Genomic DNA, 22,424 nt, shown 5'->3' with positions numbered 1-22,424 from the left:
AAGTCTACAGTAAAGCACTTTCAATGTAAGTGAAAGGAAACAATTTCAGGAGGTTTTTCAAAGAAGAAATGTGAAACATCTAATTTTACAAAAGCAATTTTCACATGAATTCTTCTGTTAAAACTTGAGTAATCATTGAGCTGTTAAAGTTGCCAGTTGAAATCCTGAGTATTTTCATGTTTATGAATTGGCCCCATTCACTTCCATTGTATTTTTTTTTTCCCTTGGACAAATGCAAACTATTTTTATTTTTTTTGTGGTAATTGACACTATACACAATTTCCGTCAGTTGAGTTTAACTTGTACTGAAGCAGGATTACTTCTTTAATTTTATGTGGGGAGTATTATGTTTTTTGTGCTCCAAGAATATGTCTTCTCACATCATGAGAAATGAGAATTAATAAAAGAGAATTGAACCTGCCAGGTATACAATTACATTCTGCATCTGCAAGAACGCTCTTTGGGTGACAGGAGTCAGACAGTAAGTCTATCTTCTTGTATACAGTGCACTATAGCACAAAGAAAAGGATTGTGTGTTTTTACAATGAGGATGTCTGTGAGGCCATGCATCCTTTGGGAGGAAGGAGGAACCAGGAAGCAGAGCAGCAGAGCAGCAGAGCATGGAGTTCGAGGGTGATCGGTGACGAAAATTTGACATCTGCTAGCCAGGCTATGTCCCATGAGGGTAACCGTCAAGATTTGGGGGTTTTATTCAGAATGAAGCCCTTTCAAAGGCATGAGTCACCAAAAAATAATAATTCTGTTCTTTTTGACCTATTTTCAGGAAAAGGCCTCCTTTGATTCCGCATTAACTACTATGATATAATCATCAGGAAAAATACTGAAAGTCATTCACAGTGTTTGATAGATTCTTTTTGCTTCTAATATACAAGAACTTATTTTTAAATAATTCTGCCAATTATCTCCAGTCATCAAACATTTGAATATATAATATATTACATTTTAAAATAAGAAATTGAAATTTTACTCAAAGCAAACATTAAATTGTACTTATTGAAATAAAAATGTAATGATATCGTGACTTTTATGGAAAGTGTATAATTAGATTTAGTCCCGTTCATACCTGTTATGTTACACCAGTTACAAATTTTGATGTAAAAATATTGTTTTAATTTTACTGACATCATATTTGAGGAAGCGACATTGTCTTTTTGGTTAACAGGAGGTTTTTCTCCATTATTTTTTTTTCTTTGATAAAATGCTTTGATTTGCAAGTGAAGGCCATTACACAGACCTTTTTTTTTATACATATATGACAGTTTTTCCCCTTGACTTTTCCTGAGACTGTGCCTCACAACCTATTTAGCAGCTATAAAATATGAGAAGCTAATAAACAGGCGCATTAGCCTAGAACCTAGAGCTCAGTGCAGCGATTGTTCCTGTGGGGCGCTTATGTTAACACAACTGAATCACTTCCTTTAGGTAGTGTTGGGGGGGGTTCTGCAAGAACTAGACATAACCAGTGATTTCAAACTGACTTGGACTGGTTTCTTGTTGACAGATTAACTTGTTTACTCTTTAACCAAATTACAGCCCAGAATGCCACAAGGCGTCCGCAAATAGTGTTTCCCTCGAAGTAGAGACTTAGTGACTCCCAGCTGTGGCATTTTTTTTGGGGAAGGTTCATTTTAGGTTCTGTACCTCTCTAAGAGTGCAGTATCACACAGGTCAACTCTCAGAGAATGGAGATTTTTCTCCGGTCCTGCTCAGCAATGAAATCTGCCCCAAGGCCTGCTAGTGAGCACTACAGAAACATCTTGTTTGTTGTTAGTGGTATTTAATTAATCTTGTTGCAAATATGACCTTCTGGTGAAGATATTTAGATACATTATGTTCATTTGTCTTTTTTACCCATTTTACCCATTTATTGTATTTTGTTTGCATGGCTGGAACTATTCATTGTGCCTTAAGGCATATCTTTTTAATGCAAGCTGGACCAGGTCACTAATGCAAACGCTGTGGGAGATTCAAGCATTTCTAAAAAATTAATTTATTAATGGCTGATGAAACTAATGATATGGTGAAACTAATGACAATTGCTTAATTTAAAAAATAAATAAAAATAAAAATAATAATATTTATTAATAATTAATAATATATATATATATATATATATATATATATATATATATATATATATATATTACATACATACAGTACAGACCAAAAGTTTGGAAACATTACCATTTTTAATGTTTTTGAAAGAAGTTTCTTCTGCTCATCAAGCCTGCATTTATTTGATCAAAAATACAGAAAAAAATGTAATATTGTGATATATTATTACAATTTAAAATAATTGTTTTTAAATTTATTATACTTTAAATTATCATTTATTTCTGTGATGCAAAGCTGAATTTCTAGGATCATTATCACATGATCCTTTAGAAATTATTCTAATATGATTCATTATCAAAGTTGGAAACAGTTCTGCTGCTTAATATTTTTTCAGAACATGTGATACTTTTTTAGGATACTTTGATGAATAAAAAGTAAAAAAAAAAAAGAGGCTATGTTTTTAAAATATAAATATTTTGTAATAACAATATACACTACTGGTCAGTAATTTGTTTTTCTTTATTTTTTTTTAAATAAAATCAATACTTTTATTCAGCAAGGATGTGTTAAATTGATAAACAGTGATAGTAAAGAAAATATATTATTAGAATATATATTATTGGAATTTTTATTTTTATTTTGAATAAAGGCAGTTCTTTTTAACCTTTTATTCATCAAATATATTATACAGCAGAACTGTTTCCAACACTCATAATAAATCAGAATATTAGAATGATTTCTAAATGATCATGTGATAGACTGGATGTTACATGTGACACTGAAGGCTGGAGTAATGATGCTGAAAATTCAGCTTTGCATCACAGGAATAAATTATTTTTTTAAAGTATATTCAAATAAAAAACTATTATTTTAAGGTGTAATAATATTTCACAATATTACTGTTTTTTCTGTATTTTTGATCAAATAAATGCAGGCTTGATGAGCAGAAGAAACTTCTTTAAAAAACATTAAAAATAGTAATGTTTCCAAACTTTTGGTCTGTACTGTGTGTGTGTATATATATATATATATATATATATAAGTAAAAATTCTACCCTATAATTTCAAGCCTATGTTGCCTGTTTTTTTTATTAAATAAAGTTTATATTATTGCGACTGGTATTATCAAGAAAAATGAAAGTGGTGTGGGTGGTTTCTCACGATGCAAGATAAAGCACACATTTTTATATTTTTAAGCTGGCAGTTCTTTTACCAGAGATCTTTTGAAATAAAGCATGGATGTGTCTATATCACAAGAAGTTGTTAAACAGAAAGACACCTCTGTTAGCAGTCTCATATGTCTCCAGCCTCCGGCTCCTCACAAGATCTTCAGAGAAAGTTGCTCTAGATGAGGATGGAGTCACATGGCTGGCTGACAGAAGCTAGTGTTGGTATTAACCCTCTGTCTCTTGAGACTAGCAGAGTTAATATATAGTCTCAATATTTATTAACGGCAGAAGTAACACAGCACAGAAGCATAGTTGAGGTCTCCCCTGTACCCTTTTGCATCCAGAAACAATAAAGAAATGTTTAAGCAAGCTTATTCATGAAAAAAAAAACTGGTATTTCTGAAACTTACCCTCTTGAAAAATGTGAACATTAATGAGTCATTTCTAAAGACTGCAGTCTTTCAGTATATACTCAGCTGCCTTTCATTCACTGCTGGCATAATTACAGGTTTAGCCTTGTGATTTTGTGACACCAGAGCTCCATTAAGTGCTGATGATGGCAGCCCCAACATTCCTACAGCTGGAGCCTCAAGGCTGACTGGAGAACTGGAGAACTACACAAGTCAAGTCAAATTAAGTCACCTTTACACTTTATACAGTACTAATTGTGTCAAAGCAGCTTTATAGACAGAAGACAATACAGAATGCAAGAAGACAATAACAAAGAGTCATTTTTCCAGATAAAGCCTGTTCATTGACAAATCAATGTTCAGTGTTGTGATCATCCAGTTCAGCTCTCTTCCAGTAGTGTCTGTGCAATCAGTCAAGCGTCCCCAACTACGCAAGCCAAAGGCGACAGTGGCAAGGAACCAAAACTCCATTGGTGACAGAAAGGGAGAAATCGGGCTCATTCAGGAGAACTGGCCAGACGACACACAACTATTACCATTACATTTGTAGTGTTTTTGTGTGTTTTGTGGAATGTACTGTATCTCTTAGGTCGCTTTTTTTTCTAAACTGCCAACATTTCACCTTAATAAAACATCTTGGGGCAGTTTAAATTGTATTTAAGCACTCTTAAGGGAACATTTGCCTTATCTAGATTACAAATTAAGGATATTGTTTTTTATGAGGCTTGTGGTTGGATCGCTTGTGAGTCTGTGTTACTTATTATTTTATCAGTTATGTCTTTTCCAAACAGCTTGAAAAAATAAGTTGGTTAGGTTAATATCACTATTAATATATGCTCATTCTAACAAATGCTTAACTTTAACATTTGTGCTGCTTAATATTTTTGTGGAGGCTGCAATATTTATTTATTTTTTTGTCAGGATTCCTAGAAAACCAGAGAGATAGATTTATAGATTTTTTTTTTTGTAACATTAGAAGTGCATTTTCTGTCGCTTTTGATCAATTTAATGCATCCTTGCTAAACAAGAGTATTAATTAAAAAAAACAGAGCAATTGCATAGTAACACCCTGGCAGCATGTTAGTTAGTTTTAGTTTTAGTTTACACTAAAGAACAACTCGCATTTTAAAACAAAGTTAATAAATCAATTTCCTAATTCTAGCATGCTAGCATCTATATATATATATCTTACACCCATAAAAGACTCCTCTTTGTGTTTCTTTTAAAACCAAACTCTCTATGGCCATGTGTTTGAATGGGGCGAAGGAGAACTCTGGGGTGTTGAACTGTTTATATAATGCAGCCAGCCATCACCCCCCAGCCCCCTGTTTTAAACCTCACATAATCTTTCTCTCCTTTCTTTAGCACAAGGAAGAACACTGAGGCCTTACTGAGGCTATAGTGGTCCAGGCTCGGGGTTCCAGGCCTGGTGCAGAACGTGGAGGGACCACGTCAGTCTCCTCCGAGCCATTTTCTGCCGTAACCCTCCCATCTAATACCCCTAATATTCCCTGACAGGACTGAGCGAATGGGTGTGCCAGAACACTCCATGCTCTTTGCACTTCAGAAAACAGAGATGGTCAGCATGGAGTGTTAAACAATAGTTTCAATATTTTCAGTCTCGCTGTAGCAGCATGGAATCTTTTCTCTTATTTGTTGAGGGCAATGAGCTTGATGACTTTTGCTATAAACAACATCTGCTTATGATGTATGTGGCAGTTTCTTACAGGGGATAATGTGGGAAAAACTTATTATGTAGGCCTATTTATGTTTCATCCTTATAAAAGAGGGTGGAGGGAAATGTCATCAGTCCATAGGCATTAATGAGGTTAATTAGTAGGTAAGAAGTTACTAGAATTCTCTGCATCAAAACATTTCTCCATCCCAATTCTTGTTTTTAAAGATTTTAGTGGCAAGATAACATTGTCTAAGTCAGATGTCAAAGTCAGTCATGATTTTGTTTAGCAGAAAATGAAGGAAATGAAAGATTTACTCTAAAAATGTTGTGATGCATTCACCAAGCAAAAAGTATATTTTTAAACACACTGAATACATTTGAATTGTACACATCTTAATCATTTAATTGGTTCAAATATATTGCAAAATACATTTGTAAAGTAATTATTATTTCTGTTCTGTCTGTAGATTTAATCATTTTTCTTGATTCAACAGAGCCGTGTTGAACTCCCTCCAGGAATCCTTGGCATTAATCTCAGCGCATGGTATTTTTCTATCATACACACTTGCTCCTGTTGCAGCATCTGAAATAGAATACATATTCTTCACAGCTGCAATTATATCAGTCAATTATCAGATTAGCGGTTGGCTGGAAAAGTAGTAACTACTCTACGGGAAACTGCTCTCAGTTAAAGAGCTAATTGTAAAAGGAGACAGTATAGTGGCAGAGTTCACTGGTGTGGACAGCATTATATTATATTTGTTATATTATTACATTATATTGGGTGAAATTGGTTAAATTTGCCTGTCTTGAGTTTTTACTTTTTTTTTCTGCATAGAAGTCATATAGTTGTTCAGATATAATTTTTTATTATTATTATTATCATTTTTTTTTTTATTAAGCTGATCAATGGCAGTTAACACATTAAATTTATAATGTTATAAAAAAATTAAATAAATAAAAATCTAATAAATGCTGTTCTTTTGAACTTTGTATTCATCAAAGAATAAAAAAATGTTTTCTACAAATCTATAAAGCAGAACACAGGTGTTTTTAACATTGATAATAATAAGAAATGATTTTGAGCACAACATCATTAGAAGGATTTCTTAAGGATCTTAGAAATACATTCTTAAATACTGTATGTTAAAATTAGCACATTTAGCATTAGTACTGTTTTTACTGTAGTTTTGATCAAATGCCTTGGTGAGCTTAAGAAACTTTTTTCAAAAATTCAAAATCTGACCTCAAACTTTTGAACAGTAGTGTATATTATGCTGTGTTGATACATAATGATACACAGCAGATGTACATAGAATTAGATAAATAGATACATCAAAAATCTCATTTTGCAAAAAAATAAATAAATAAAAAAAAAGAATCTAAAAGGGCAAATAAGTAAAAGTTGTGTAGATCTCCATTCCATATCTCAAGCAGTGTTAACTGAAGTACTGGTGTAGTGTTAGCTAACACACCTCGTGTGCTTTATCACCTCATTTCACCTCAGTTATGGTCTCAGCAGACAGGCACGATCTTGCCTGTGATATCCTCCTGTCTGCACCACCCATTATAGCAGCTTTCTCCCATAAACACATCTGTGCATCTTCAGACCTCATGACCTGCTTTTGGCAAATATGCCAATGATAAGTGCAAATCGCCCCACTCATTCATTAAGCTTTGGATATTCTTGTAATTTACTCCTTAGTGTTAAATGGGAGCGCTGTGTTTATGTAGGACAGGTCCAACATAGACAGCCTTTGCCTCCCACTGGCCTGTCTCCAATTTTGCTCCCCCATGCTCCCTACTGGCTTCGAAGAGCCACTGCACTGGAGTGTAAATCAGCCCATGGGACAGGTGGATATCTCCCAGCTGTGTGGAGATCCAGGTCAGAATGTCATAGAAGACAGGGAGCTCACCACTGGATCTTCTCTAAAAGTGGGGGGAGAAGTAAAAGTAATTGAATTGGACAAACATCATTTATGTTCTCTGTTACGTCAACAGATATGATGCATATGTGTCTGGCAGGTAACAGTAACAATTAGATTTATTTTAAGTTTTCTGAAGAAAATGGGAGTGGTGCTTATAGATGTGTGATAGTGTTGTAGTAAATGAGTCTTATGTCTGAATTCAAGACCATATTTTTTATGACCAGTTCTTTTGAGTCTGAGTCCAGGCTGAGTCCAAATGCTCCTGAATATATATGGTCATTGATGTTTTTGTTTTTGATAAATGTTTCTTATAGTCACCAAAGCTGCATGTGAACAGCAAACACTGAGATAATGTGAAATATTTTTACTAATTAAAATAACTGCTTACTCTTTTAATATATATTGCAACATTTATTTTATTTATTTTATTTTTGCAAAATATTTATTTATTCCTGTGATGGAAAAGCTGATTTTTGGCCGCCATTTATGTAGTCAGTGTCACATGATCCTTCAGAACTCATTCTAATATATATATAAATATATACTTTTATACTTTTGTAACATTGTAAATGTCTTTACTGTCACGTTTGATCAATTTAACATTTCCTTGCTGAATAAAATAATTAATTTCTTGAAAAATACTGTTTACCCCAGAATTTAGCATCATGGTATATTTATTATAAATATGCCATATTTGATAAATTTTTCTTATCTTATTAGTAGTCATCTGGATGTGGTCATTGCTCCTAGACCCACTAATGACTTTTATTCACCATTATTGACTAGTTTTGTGTACTGCATAAAACTAGCAATTTAGTAAAACAAATGAACACACTAAAGCACCTTTCACACTTGCCGGAACATTGCCGGGTCGCCTTCTGTGTGAAAGCAACCACGTCCAGGGATTAATTCCGGCATTGAACCCGGGTAGGGGACCTAGTAACATTGCCGGGTTCAACCCGGGACGAGGGCTGTGTGAACAAAAGCCAGATCTAATGCCATGTCTTTTAACGGCTGTTTTGAAGGAAGATCAACGTTCGCGACGAAAAAATAAGTGCAAACTGTAATGAAGCAGTTAGTTCCTCACTTTCCGCGCTGACGCCAAGATCGTTCGCTTGCTTCAGTGAAAGTAGCCTATAACGTGCCTAGCGTTTTCGACTCGTACATTACACGTCACGCCCTGATGTCACGTGTTGTTACGGGATCTTTACGGATTGTGTGTGAAAGCACGCACATATCCAGGGTAATCACTGGCAGTGTGAAAGTGCAAAATCTAGCGACCCGGGAACAATTGCCGGAACACTTTACCCTTGTATTTGCCGGAATGGCAGTGTGAAAGGGGCTTAAGTTTAGATTTTGTTGTGTTATGTGTTTTATTATGTGACAGGCTTAACACCATTGAGTGTTGGGAAGTATCTTAACTAAAAAAAAAAAGTGATACTAGGCTACTTCAGTGTAGTTGTCTACTTTTGATTGCTGCTTGAAGTTTAGCTCACTACTTTTTCAAAACAGTAAATTCAGTGTAGTTCTGTACAGTGAACTGCTTTCAGTTATGATTAGCATGTAGCTTGGCAAGCTACAGTTTCAAAGTAGCTTCTCCAAACTGAAGCAAACTCTCCCTGTTCAGTCAGTGATTCTCTCAATGGCTCTTTCATTCTTCTGTTCTGCCATGTTTTATTCCGTGTGGAAAATCTTAATTAATTGGTCTAGAGTTGGCTTTTCATGGCTGTTTCCTTAACAACAGGGGAAAGACCCCTTCTCCCTCCCTTTTTTATTTCCCAAACCCTGCCCATTTAAGGCTGTACCACTTTTTTCCCTTTTCCACCCTCTCCCTCTCTCACTCTCTTTCCATGTCTTTCTGCCCTTCTGTGTGTGAGGACTCTGTGCCAGCTTTTCCTGCTGCTTGTAGTGTTTAGAATGGTCAGTTCTGGACTAAACTTCCCAAGAAGTCTGATGAAGTGTCTGATGCTGCAGAATAACAGCTTTGAGATTTATATGTGGTAAGTTTCTGTCCTTTTAGCATGCCCTATTTAGTGATATTACATTGATATAACTTTAGTAATCCTGTTGCACTGTATGAAAATTGATAAGAAATATGAAATGGTTCTGTGATGTTTTGCACCGCATTCGTGTTTTGCGTTTCAGTAAAGATATCTAAACATCCTTAAAACAAGACATGTTTTCTTGACAGGCAAAATAGTCCAGACTTTTTTCTTTGAAGAAACATGTCTTGAATTAAGTTTAGTGTTGTATTGTTGTTGTTAATGTTTTAAGCATAAACCTCACTTTGGTAGACTGATTAAAATCAGAAAAAATATTTTAAGCATAAAATGTTTATTCTCTATTATATCTAATATCTTAAGCAGGAAATTATCCTAATATAATAACTTAATATCCTAATATCTTAAGCACACACACACATTATATATATATATATATATATATATAGCATACATTTTTTAATTTATTTTTTCACATTAATGTGATGATGCTGAGTGTTGTAAATATAGAGCTCTTCCACATGTCATGTCTCTATGAATTTGTTGACTCATATGATCATAAGGTCATCATCCTGTTATGATTATTGAATCCACCGACCAGAGATATCATCTGCACGGATGGAAGTTATTTTAGTTAATTTTGCTCTGCATGAAGCGTGTTTATGTGTGTATGGATGTTTTCCAGCATGAGAGTTTGATCCAAGTTCTGGAGAGAAGCATCCCTAATATAAGTTGTGTTAGGGCCAGAGCTGTAGCTGTAAATTGGTTAATGTTTTATCATTATAAAAATAAACACCCGGGCTCATTGTGTGCTTATCTGCAGGAAGGTCAATAATAATGTAATGTGACCAGGTTGCTGAGGTGAGGGCTTCATGCATGGCTGATGTGTTTCGTCAACTAAAAGGGGTTTTCTTGTGCAAGAGCCAAGTGAGTAGTTAAAAGGCCCTTGTGTTTGCATGCCACACTTTTTCAGTTATTAAAAATGCACCATTTAAATTTACCTTTGACATGAAAAACTATTCAGAGTCTCACACCTTTAAGGCAGCTGATTGTTAAAGTCTTTGTTTGTTTTGGTATGCAATGTTAGTTTTGATTTATAACCCGATGGAGAAACGTGCAAAACTCGCAGCTGCTCTTTGTTTAGAGATGGCTGACTTGTGTTCATATCTGTTCAACCCTGCTCTGAGCATCTGCTTTCTTCTGCAGACACTCTACTGTTGATCAGTCAGCCTCCTTGTCTTCTGCAGTCCCGGAAGTTAACATAGTCTGTCGATTTAGGGAAGGTCAGAGGTCAATCTTTAATCTAAATGCATTTGTAAATACTGCAGTATTTTTGGGATGAAACGACTACTGACATATTCACAAAATATAGTGCTGACTAATCATATAAAGTATTATGAAAGTATCATAAAAATGGTTCATATGACTTTTGATATTAAATCTATAGAATAATATTATATACATATTATATTGCATTGCAAATCTTCGAAAGTTTTGTGTGAGGAGCAGCTCGTAAGTAATAAAATTGTGTGAGGAACAGACGAAAATGTATCACGTATCACATTTATTATTAATACATTCACATGTAATATTCCTTTCCACTCTTAAATGAGATATGGCACCAAAAGATTTGATGTCGGTGTCATTTGGTCATAAGCATCAATGGCATCAAATGACACTGACATGCACTTTTATAGTCAGAATTTGTCTCGGAGAGACAACATTTTCATACATAAGTTCAATTCTACACACTTTCATTGGCACTCAAATGTATCAAGGCTTTTACTCTGCTATGTCTTATCCAAGTTTGTTTGATTCAGAGGAATGTTAACACTGACACTCCTTTTGCTCTGAAGGTTTGAAAAGTTTAATGACCATGTCAGTCTGTGCTTTTAAACACCTCCCAAACATTCTTTCTCTCCCCATCTCTGTTTTTATGAGCTTGTGGATTTTGATTGAGAGAATAAATCCCTAAATCTAACAATACAGAAAACCCCGGATAATAGAGCACAAAATCTCATCTCAGTGGTATGCGTTTGCTCAATTAATGCCACTGGCTTGATTTACAAATGCATTGAGAGTCTCACATTATCTCACATTATGGAGCAATAATACAGTTAAAGGGAAGTACGTCCCTTGAAATGAGACTGAACATGGCTGTGTACAAAGTTAAACATCATTAGTTCTCTGTATGCTGTTCTCTTTGACAGCTATTAAGAAATATATATAAAATAAATAAATGTGTGTGTGTGTGTGTGTGTGTGTGTGTGTATGTGTGTGTGTGTGTATATATATATATATATATATATATATACAGTACAGACCAAAAGTTTGGACACACCTTCTCATTCAAAGAGTTTTCTTTATTTTCATGACTATGAAAATTGTAGATTCACACTGAAGGCATCAAAACTATGAATTAACACATGTGGAATTATATATGGAATTATATACATAACAAAAAAGTGTGAAACAACTGAAAATATGTCATATTCTAGGTTCTTCAAAGTAGCCACCTTTTGCTTTGATTTCTGCTTTGCACACTCTTGGCATTCTCTTGATGAGCTTCAAGAGGTAGTCACCTGAAATGGTCTTCCAACAGTCTTGAAGGAGTTCCCCGAGAGATGCTTAGCACTTGTTGGCCCTTTTGCCTTCTGTCTGCGGTCCAGCTCACCCCTAAACCATCTCGATTGGGTTCAGGTCCGGTGACTGTGGAGGCCAGGTCATCTGGCGCAGCACGCCATCACTCTCCTTCTTGGTCAAATAGCCCTTGATGCCTTCAGTGTGACTCTACAATTTTCATAGTCATGAAAATAAAGAAAACTCTTTGAATGAGAAGGTGTGTCCAAACTTTTGGTCTGTACTGTGTGTGTGTGTATATATATAAGATGCATTCAGTTTATTAAAACTATCAAAAATATAGCACAGTTTACACAGAAATATTAAGCAGAGCAATTGTTTTCAACATTGATAATTATAATAAATGGTTTTCAGCACAAATAAAGTAATGGCTGCTGAAAATGCAGCTTTTCAATAAATTACAATTAAATATTTATTTTCAATAAATTACACATTTTATACAAGTTTACAAAGTGCTTTACAAACATAAAAATCATTAATTTCTGCAAAAAAGAGGAAAGTATGTAATAAAACATATACTACTCCTAAATTCCTTATCCAATCACAGCTTTCTTTGATCTGTTTGCTCTCATAAACCTGAGTACTTGTGTTATGTTAATGCTTTAAAGCTCTATGGTCAGTATGGGGTTAACAATGTCCACCCACCCATGGGAAAGACGAACAGCATGCTTTGTGTCGTACAGTAATCAGAGGGTCTGAGTAATGGATCCAGCATGTTTCTTCTGCAAAGGCCCCCAGGCTCAGATCGATCTGCAGATGAGATCATTGTGCTATTTGTGGAGCTTTAGAGCTGGGATCACCTGAGGGTTAGTTGTGCCATCATCCACATACTCTCTGTGCTTTTCACACTGAACCCAAACTAGCAGGAACGAGACTGCAGATGCACGTGATTAATTAAATCCAAATAACTCACGCTCTCATTTTCATGATAGGTCTCCTTAGGGTTTTAAAACTGAAGCAAGTCTTAATTGCTTTTAATTTAGAGTTTTAGCAGTGGGTAGAGACTCTTGCATTCTCATCCATTCCCATATATATGTTTTGTCCCTATTGACCCTAGAGGTGGACTAGAGCCAACGATCAGGGTACATGAAACACGCATTATTAAAAGAAGTGTTTTTCTACTCTGCATTTGCATAAAAAACTATTGAGGCTCTTTGGCTCCTTTGAGAAACACATCTGGTCCACATTAACACCCAAGAGCACAGCCTTCAGCCACACAACCCCCACTGACAACCCAGGCTGGCACCCTCTGTTATTTAAGAACATTGAATGGTACACACAACATGAGAATAATCTGAAAAAGGCTTTTAACTTCTAGCAGAATTATTGAAGTTTTGAACTGCATTCCAATTCATACTGAGTCCATGCACTGAATGTATGTACAGGATACTCTTGATGATGGGGAAGTTTGTTGCGTGTTTACAGTTTGTCACTGTTGTAATGCCACTGCCATGACACAAAATTGCATCTTGTGTAAATATTAGCATTAAGCTGACTTCATTAGCTTACTTAACCTTCATTATTACCTCACTTTTCAGTCCATATGTTTAACAACAATCATATATCATAAAAAGTTTTTGTTTTTTCAACTGAAAAAGAGAACTTAAACTTTTATATGGCTGGTCATGCAATCTTAGAACATGTCTGCCCACATGTACTTTGTAAAATAATACAATTTGTCTAACTGATTATTTAATTAATTTATTTAATTTTTAATTTAATTTAATTTAATTTAATTTAATTTAATTTAATTTAATTTAATTTAATTTAATTTAATTTAATTTAAATAGTAGTACGTATATGACTGGTCATGTGATCTCAGCTTGTAAGATCCCATTAGTTGACCTGCTTCATATAAAAAATAAATAGTATATAGTATAAAGAAGATGATTTGGGGTCAGTAAGATTTTAGAAGGTTTTATTTTTATTTTTTTTATTTTTTTTGTGCATTTTGTGCATTTTGGTATTTTAAAATATTTTATAATGTAATTTATTCCTGTGATGCCAAGCTGAATTTTCAGCAGCCATAACCCCAGTTTTCAGTGTCACATGATCTTTCAGAAATCATACAGTGTGCTGATTTGGTTTTTAAAGAATCATTTCTTATTATTATCAACACTGAAAACATTGAAAACAGTTTTGCTGCTTTATATTTTTGTGGAAATCCTTTTTTTCAGGATTCTTTTATAGAAAGTTCAAAAGAAATGAATTCATTTGATCTATAAATCTCTTGTAACATTATAAATGTCAGTACTTTTGATCAAGGCATCCTTGTTAAATAAAGTAATCATTTTTTAAATAAAAAATAAGTAATCTTACTGACCACTTTTAAACATAAGTGTTAGTAGTATTAGGCTGTTGATATTAATATTGAGTCTTATATTCATAATTTTTAACATATCAGAAAAATAAAATTCCTTCATGGGGGATAGAAGTCATTTAAAGAGTAAAGTTTGAGCAGGGATTTGTGCATTTGAGGAAACTGAAGAAAAGGAGTTTGTGTGGTGTTTGTTTAGTATCGTCTTTCTCGGCTGGCATGTGTCTTTAGGGTCAACTTCACATTTGGTGCAGGGGTCAAGAATCTGATGCCAACTACATGTCTGACTTGGCTCCAAATTAAATATCCAACTCAGTAAGAGCTACTGGCAGGAAACACAGTCCAAATGAGTTACTCAACCTAATCTGCTAGAATCTCTGTCAAGAGAAACAAGAAAGAAAGACACTCTACACTGTTTTTGAAATGTCATGGTGAGGTCCAGGCCTGAAAAGAGCTCAAGCTAATTCACATAGCGAATGCTTTTACCATGCAACCCTCCTGAGCAGTTTTACAGGCAACACAGCTGGTAGAAATGTGTCCAAGTTCACTAGTTGGACAGTTACCCTCACCTCTGAGGTTTTGGAAGCTACACTGAGCTTCTAACTTTGATTTGTTGAGACAATTCTGGACATGGATTTGTGTTCTGGTGAATCTGCCTGATGGGAGAAAATGAGACCCGAGGGGCTTCATACTGACTGAGAGATTGCACAGTCAGTACTTCTACAATGCTTTTGGACGGTTGTTTATGGAAAAGCTCAAGATTATGAGGATGTTAGTGTTGTAGCATTCTGCCAAACACAAAAATGATGATAAAAGCAATGTTTCAAAGTTTCAAATGTGCGTTCAGGGACACATTTGACCCCCCCTCTCCATTTTCCAACATAACTGTTTATGGGATAAGACAAAAACATTAGTTTTCTTCATTTCTGAAGTGAACTTTTTATCTTAAAAGGACATTTTTGGAGCGCAAACACTCCTCGAAGCAACTCCAGTCATGATGAAGTTGTTTTCTACTGAGGCTGACAGAATAAAATAGTCATTAAGAGTATTTTGTATATTGAGATTAGCCTACCTCCTCCAGCCTGTCCACAGTTTGGGAATAGTGAAAGAAACCCAATTATATTTAGATTTGAAGTTGAGTATCAGTCCCCAAGCCCTTTGCCAAGAAGACCACAAGTGGTTTATCCACTTTGCCAGGAAATTCCAGTGGCTGAAAGAACATTTCTTAGTATCAGAAATATCCATCTGCTTGTTTTGGCTGGTGGTGTGTCATATGAACGAGAAGTCTGCACTGGCTGCTCGGGTTATGTTTTTCTTTTGATATTGGTGAATTCAATTACAGCCTTTGAAGTTGTGAAGTAAATTCTGTTCATGCTTTGTGATGATATTTTTGAGTGCTTCAGTCGTTTGGTCCGATTGTTTTTGACCGATGTGTCCCTTGGTGGTCAAGACTGAAGCTTCTGTTCAATGATTAGCAGAAAGAGGAATCGCTCCAGAGGTCTTTGGCCTGTCACTTTGTCCCCAACAAACCATCTACCTAAACTCTTTGTTTGGACAGACAACTTAATGAGAAAAACAGAGAAGGGGGGGAGGGGTAGATTAGGTATTGGCACTAGGTCTCAATTTTTCCTGTCGGATAGAGAAAGATTCAGGGGAAGGAAATGCTATTGTGGTCTTCTTATTGTGGAAAAGACAAGAACTATTTTTAATGGATAATTTCTGGACTTCCTCTGTCTCTCCTGTGCCTTTAAGCAAAAAACATTTATTTTAGAAAGAGTATTTCAGACCTTTTCCCAGGCTTTGTGATATAGGCAGCATTTGCTTTGGTGTTCATTTGTGTTTTTTCTTATTAAATCAACTGTTAAGTGGTGTGCAAACATTGGTTTCTAAGTCATATTAAGGCATAGCTTTATCTGGAATTCCAGAGCAATTTTTTCTTAAAATTATACATGTAAAAAAAAAAAAAAAAAAAAAAAAACAATTTATGGCTAGACTAAAGATGAGTAAGAAAATTATTATTATTATTATTATTTTTGCCAGCAATTTATTCTCTGCTAACTGATTTGAAACCCTAATACCTTATAGCTTTTTTCTTTCTGCTTCTTGGTTTGGTGATGTGGCTTCCTTGAACTGGGTTTTATTTCTTGCTTAAGTATTTAATTAAAAGTCAAAGTGTTTATTTGGGATCTGATTAATGATGGCTATAGAAAAAATTGTTTTCAAGGGCCTGTTTAATATTTTACTCATGAAATATAAACAATGAAGTCTTTCATTTTTTTATGTCTTATGGATGCTACAGTTTTTTTCAAACTGCACAGCAAGTTGACAGTAAAAACATTTTTAATGTTTCAAATTAATGGCTGCTGAAATTTAAGCTTTGCCATCACAGGAATAAATTACACTTTAAAATATCTAAAAATAGAAAACAGATATTTTGAATTGTAGTAATATATATACATTTACATTTACATTTATGCATTTAGCAGACGCTTTTATCCAAAGTGACTTACAGTGCATTCAGGCTACACATTATATATATTAGTAAATTAATGCAGGTGTGCCTGTAGTTAATAAAACCAATAAATATCCTCTGAGTCGTATTAATGTCCCCAGATGTCAGAACATAACATACGTTGGTATTTTCCCCTTTGCTTTTCCATGTTTAAATGCAACATCTGCTTTGGAGCAGAACATGAGGTCAGAGAAAGTAAACCGCTGATGTTGGATTGACAGGATCGCATGAGGGCTCCTCAGGGGGAAATCAAAACACAAACAAAACAACATGGCAGGTTAACAGATGTTTAAACCTTTCTCCAGCTGCCATTAGACTCCACTTAGACATGACTGCTGTGAGTGAAGAGTTAAACAGCTAGTATAATGAACTTTTTCTGGAGATTATAGTGTTACATAAGTTAATTTTCTACATTTTCTGGTATTTTGTGTATTTATCATTTTTATTAGTGCATCGGTGTTATGGACTTTTTGGATCAACCACTGCAATAAATCAGACAGGAACCCAACAGGAACATGCAGTTTCTTCATACTGTCTCTCTTCTGGGTCATTCCTGGGTTTTCCATGTGGGTCAAAATTTGTAATGATCACTGGCTGTGGTTTCTATCCACGTTACAAGCTTCCAAGAGTCGGCGAGATCCAAATCAGCACTGCAAAGCTTAGGGGCTTTACTAAACCAACTCAAAAGAAACCTCCTGTTTCAGCAAATTTTTCACAACATCTGCCTATGAAATATTTCTAAGCTTGGGCCAAATGTCTAGAAGCATTATAACTGGCAAACACTGAATAATTTAGGCTAGTGCCTTGTAACATATGAAGAAGCTGACAAAAATGAACACAAAGGTTAATTTTGAAACATTTTCATGTTCAGCCAGTTCACACTGTGATTTATTTTTCTAATTCAGTTCACTCCTGCTAAGTTTGAGAACGACTCATTCATCATGTAGCGGATTCCTGTCTGGGATATGATTTATTGCATTTTCCTAGATGAAATGTGAATCGGTTGTACGCTGTTAGATGTCAAGCTGACTTCCTGTGTACGTACAGCACAATCAGTCATTTGTTTGCACTGCAGATGCCTCAGTGATTCTAGATGTGATGTGGTCTGACAAGGTTGTGTGTCTCTTTCTCTCTCTCTCTCTCTCTCTCTCTCTGTGTGTGTGTGTGTTTGCGTTTGTCACTGTATAGACGAAGACCCAAGATATTCTGAGGACACAAGGCCTCAAGAGTGAGAACAAGAGTGAGAAGCTTGACCCATCTAAGAAAAATACAAATAAAAAAAACCCCGGTGCACCATGAGGAGAAACTGACTGCTTTACATGGTAAATTTCAATACATTTATTTCTAGGCTAACTCTATTTGTTTTATAGTTGCTATGCATTTTGTTTTGTTCTGCTATGTTGTGCGTTGTTTTGTTTCGGGACTATTTCCACAACTGGGAATGGTATGCTTATTCAATTCTAGAAAATATCTGTGTATTAATTCCACATTTGTATTATGTTTTATAACTGACACTTAAGAATTCTTAATGGAATAGTTCACTCAGTTATATTTATGCAATCATTGATATTTCCTATATGAATTTCTTTCTTTTATGGAATACAAAAGGAAGTATTTCAAAGATATTTTCTGTGAAAAACAAAGTTAAACACAAAGCTATCATATGACAACAGAAAACTTAGAATATAAGATTCTAAGAATAAAAGAATATAAGGTTAGAGAGTCTCGGTACTTGCAGGGATTGTAGGTCAATATGAGACCCTTGAGCAAGGCACTGAACCACTAGCTGCTCCAGAGTGCTGCTGCAAAAATGCAGCAATGATGTCAGACAGAGAACAAAAGCTAGCAAGAAAAGCCAAAGTCAGCAGGAGGTGTAGTGGATGGGATATAAAAGAGGAGCGTGGGGACACAGGAAGTGTGGTAAGATCCAGCAAGCACACATGACCCCAGTGACCCCATGCATTGCGGATTGAGATAAGAACCAGTCGCAGAACTGACATATTGTCATAGGGAGGATATGTTTGTTTGGGGTTATAAATTTAAACCCCTGAAACTCTTGCCCTCATACTGTATGTGAGGGTGTGGCTGTATTTGTTGGCCCTTGGACACATGAATCTTCCTTGGGAGTTAACAGTTAGAGGGAAAAAAGCCAGAGAGGAAATAAACAACGGACATAACCAAAACAGGAAAGGAAAATGCTGTAGATGTATTCAGATGGACGTCATTAGGGAAGAGTATTGTATCATGTCCTTTATTCAGATACAAAAGCATCTGACTACTGGCTACACTCCATTAGGAGGAGATTTGTAAAGGAAATGGGCCCCAATAGCTGACCTTTTGACCTCACAATAGGAGAAGGGATGGGCTATAGACTTGAGGATGTTTTTACTGAATAGTTATATATAGTGTGTCTATACTGTGCCTCACAGTGGCAGAATAAAATGCTCAGTTTGACTGGCCTGTTACTTTTGCTTTTGGAACACAGAGGCTTGACCTTTGGCCTATTTTTTGTTTTTGGCTGAAATTCCTGCAAATATTTTATTAAATTAATCTTACAGTTTTATATTTAAGATTTATTTCTTAAATTCTAAATGTATTCCTTATTTGAAAACTTACTTAATTCCATAATATACATTTTTATAGCTGTTTTCACCTCTAAAAATGTATAACAAAATGCCTTTTTATTTATTCTTTATTTTTGTAAACTTACTTTAATCTTCTAATATACCTATTTAATGCTAATTTTACCTCTAAAAATTTCACCTTTAAAAACAAAACTGTTAAAAAAAAAGAAAAAAAAAAAAGGATCAGTAAAATGCACCACATAATTTTTTAAATCTTGTCTTATTTTTTCCTGGCTTCATACAGCTTAATCAATCAATCAGTTAAAACAATAAAAAATATAAAAATACTGATTTCAAAAATATGATTTCTGAAGTGTTTTTATGACGGTAAGAAAACACCCAATTCTAAAAAAGAAAACACCTAATTCTAATTCCAATGTTTTTATCCTTTAGGTTTGGAAAAACAGGACAAAGCCAGGATGAATGTGAAAAGGAAGGAGATGGATTTCTTGAGCAACACTATTGCTGCTTATGCTCATGTTAAAGGTCTGTGCTTTTCCCATGTTTAACATACAGCTCAGGGTTAATAGAACAGCAAACTCATATGAATATGTTCCAGTGAATAAACCAGACTCATTTTCCCATCTGTTCAGCCAATCCAGAGAGTTTCGGCCTTTACTTTGTCATCGGTGTCTGTTTTGGCCTGGTGCTCACTCTTTGCCTCTTGGTCATTCGGATTTCCTGCAAGCCTCGGACCACTACGGCGCCCCCCACGCCAGAGAAAAAACATCTGAAAGACTATAGTGAGGAGGAGGAGGAGGAAGATGAAGAGAGCGATGAAGAGGAGGAGGAAGATGCAGTAGGCCTGGAGTCCTCTATCCAGCACAGCACCACAGAGATCCCCATGAGCAACCACCTCATCACGCCGGACGGGACTCTGAGCAGGAACGTGTTCACCTCAGCTGAGGAGCTGGAGCGGGCACAGCGATTGGAGGAAAGGGAGAGGATCATCAGGGAAATCTGGAGAAACGGACAGCCAGATATTCTGGGAACAGGGACAGGCACTATTGGAAGAGTGCACTACTACTAACACTCCTGAACACAAACTCAAGCCATTTCACCTGTTGAGTGCAGTATTGTTAATGGACAGTGTTTCCAAATACTGATGTTATTGTAATCCTACAGACCACGGGTACAGCTGTTCTGTATGCAATATTTGGTTACTGTCAGTCCTCCCCATGTCATGGTGCTTATTAAAAAGTCATTTTAAAGCATGAATTTAGGCTTTGATGTCAGAGTTGATGTTTAAAAATTATTTGTGAATTGTACATGATTATTAGAAGCTCACTGAAAGCAAATGCACTTTTGCACCATGCCATTAATTGTGTATAGATTTTATCCTTGCTTTTTTTTTTTTACTTAACCCCCCCCCCCCCCCCAATGTCAAATCATGCAGTAACTCTGAACAGAAATTACAATTTGATGCAGATGAGATCATTATTTTCATGATTTATACTAATTTGTCTAAATAAATAATAATAAAAAAAGCTAAAGTTAATTGTTTTTAATGCAACAATGTGAAATAGCAAATAGGCATCACGACATTGTAATGTATATGAAAACTACATATTACTTTGAGATTTACAATGTATTTTAAGATTAATTGTGAGAGATAGATCGTAAAATGAAATTATAAAAGGGGGGTTTTGAAATAAGCCTGCACAAAAAAGAAATCCAATATCAATAAACTTTCAAAATGTCTAAAAACTCATAACTGATATGGTACCAATATATATTGTGCATTCCTAAATTATATATATATATATACAGTACAGACCAAAAGTTTGGAAACATTACTATTTTTAATGTTTTTGAAAGAGGTTTCTTCTGCTCATCAAGCCTGCATTTATTTGATCAAAAATACAGAAAAAAATGTAATATTGTGATATATTATTACAACTTAAAATAATATTTTTTTATTTGAATATACTTTCAAAAATAATTTATTCCTGTGATGCAAAGCTGAATTTTCAGCATCATTACTCCAGCCTTCAGTGTCACATGTAACATCCAGTCTATCACATGATCATTTAGAAATCATTCTAATATTCTGATTTATTATGAGTGTTGGAAACAGTTCTGCTGTCTAATATATTTGATGAATAAAAGGTTAAAAAGAACTGCCTTTATTCAAAATAAAAATAAAAATTCTAATAATATATATTCTAATAATATATTTTCTTTACTATCACTTTTTATCAATTTAATGCATCCTTGCTGAATAAAAGTATTGATTTTATTTTAAAAAAAAGAAAGAAAAAAATGACTGACCCCAAATTACTGACCAGTAGTGTATATTGTTATTATCACATAATATTTATATTTTAAAAACATAGCTTCTTTTTTTTTTACTTTTTATTCATCAAAGTATCCTAAAAAAGTATCACATGTTCTGAAAAAATATTAAGCAGCAGAACTGTTTCCAACTTTGATAATGAATCATCATATTAGAATGATTTCTAAAGGATCATGTGATAATGATCCTAAAAATTCAGCTTTGCATCACAGAAATAAATGATAATTTAAAGTATAATAAATTTAAAAACAATTATTTTAAATTGTAATATATCACAATATAAAGGTTAAAGGTTACACCAATCAGCAGATGCAGGTTAATACAATCAAGGGTTGATTTGCCAAACAATCATCTGTTAAAACTCTCAGAGCCAGCAGAGTATATCAGTAACAAATATTAAATGACGTATTTGCACACCTGATTAGTCAGATCTTTATGTGTGTTTTACAATAAATTTCATGTTTGTTTTTGGCCATCTTGTCTTTCATGATCAAGTTATATTTGCTCACCCAATTGATGTTATTTTATCGTTTATTTCTAGATAAAAAAAATTCCCTCTTTAAATGGAATGTGAATACGTAGAGCTCATGGTAAGATGTGTTTGATTTAATTATCATTGAGCTTTACATTCAGCGAAAATACTGAAACTCAAACATTTAGACCAAAGCATACCAATAAAGTGTTTACAGAGGACAGAATGCTAGTTTTCTTGTACAACAACTTTTTGTCATTGTACTTTTCTCATTGAACTTGAGAACTGCTCATAGGACACCT

The 22,424-nt window shown here is 34.7% G+C and overlaps 1 protein-coding gene across 2 annotated transcripts; it reads left to right on the top strand.

Annotated features, from left to right (window-relative positions):
* The first annotated feature begins 9,161 nt into the window (after nt 1–9,161).
* On the top strand, nt 9,162–21,028 carry LOC132103243 (protein eva-1 homolog B-like). 2 transcript variants are annotated; one of them, XM_059508191.1, is made up of 4 exons: nt 9,162–9,261; nt 17,919–18,052; nt 19,748–19,840; nt 19,948–21,028. In XM_059508191.1, exons 3-4 carry the CDS (start codon nt 19,774–19,776, stop codon nt 20,382–20,384), a joined length of 504 nt encoding a protein of 167 aa, XP_059364174.1. In that variant the 5' UTR covers nt 9,162–9,261; nt 17,919–18,052; nt 19,748–19,773; the 3' UTR covers nt 20,385–21,028. The 2 variants fall into 2 exon arrangements, with proteins under 2 accessions (XP_059364174.1, XP_059364175.1); XM_059508192.1 differs by lacking the exon at nt 17,919–18,052 and having other exon boundaries at nt 9,171–9,261.
* The last annotated feature ends 1,396 nt before the right edge of the window (nt 21,029–22,424 follow it).

The sequence above is a fragment of the Carassius carassius genome, chromosome 24, assembly GCF_963082965.1.
Source record: "Carassius carassius chromosome 24, fCarCar2.1, whole genome shotgun sequence".
NCBI classification, from domain to species: Eukaryota; Metazoa; Chordata; class Actinopteri; order Cypriniformes; family Cyprinidae; genus Carassius; species Carassius carassius.
Note: the sequence above shows the minus strand (reverse complement) of the source record. Positions and strands in the feature narration are given on the sequence as shown.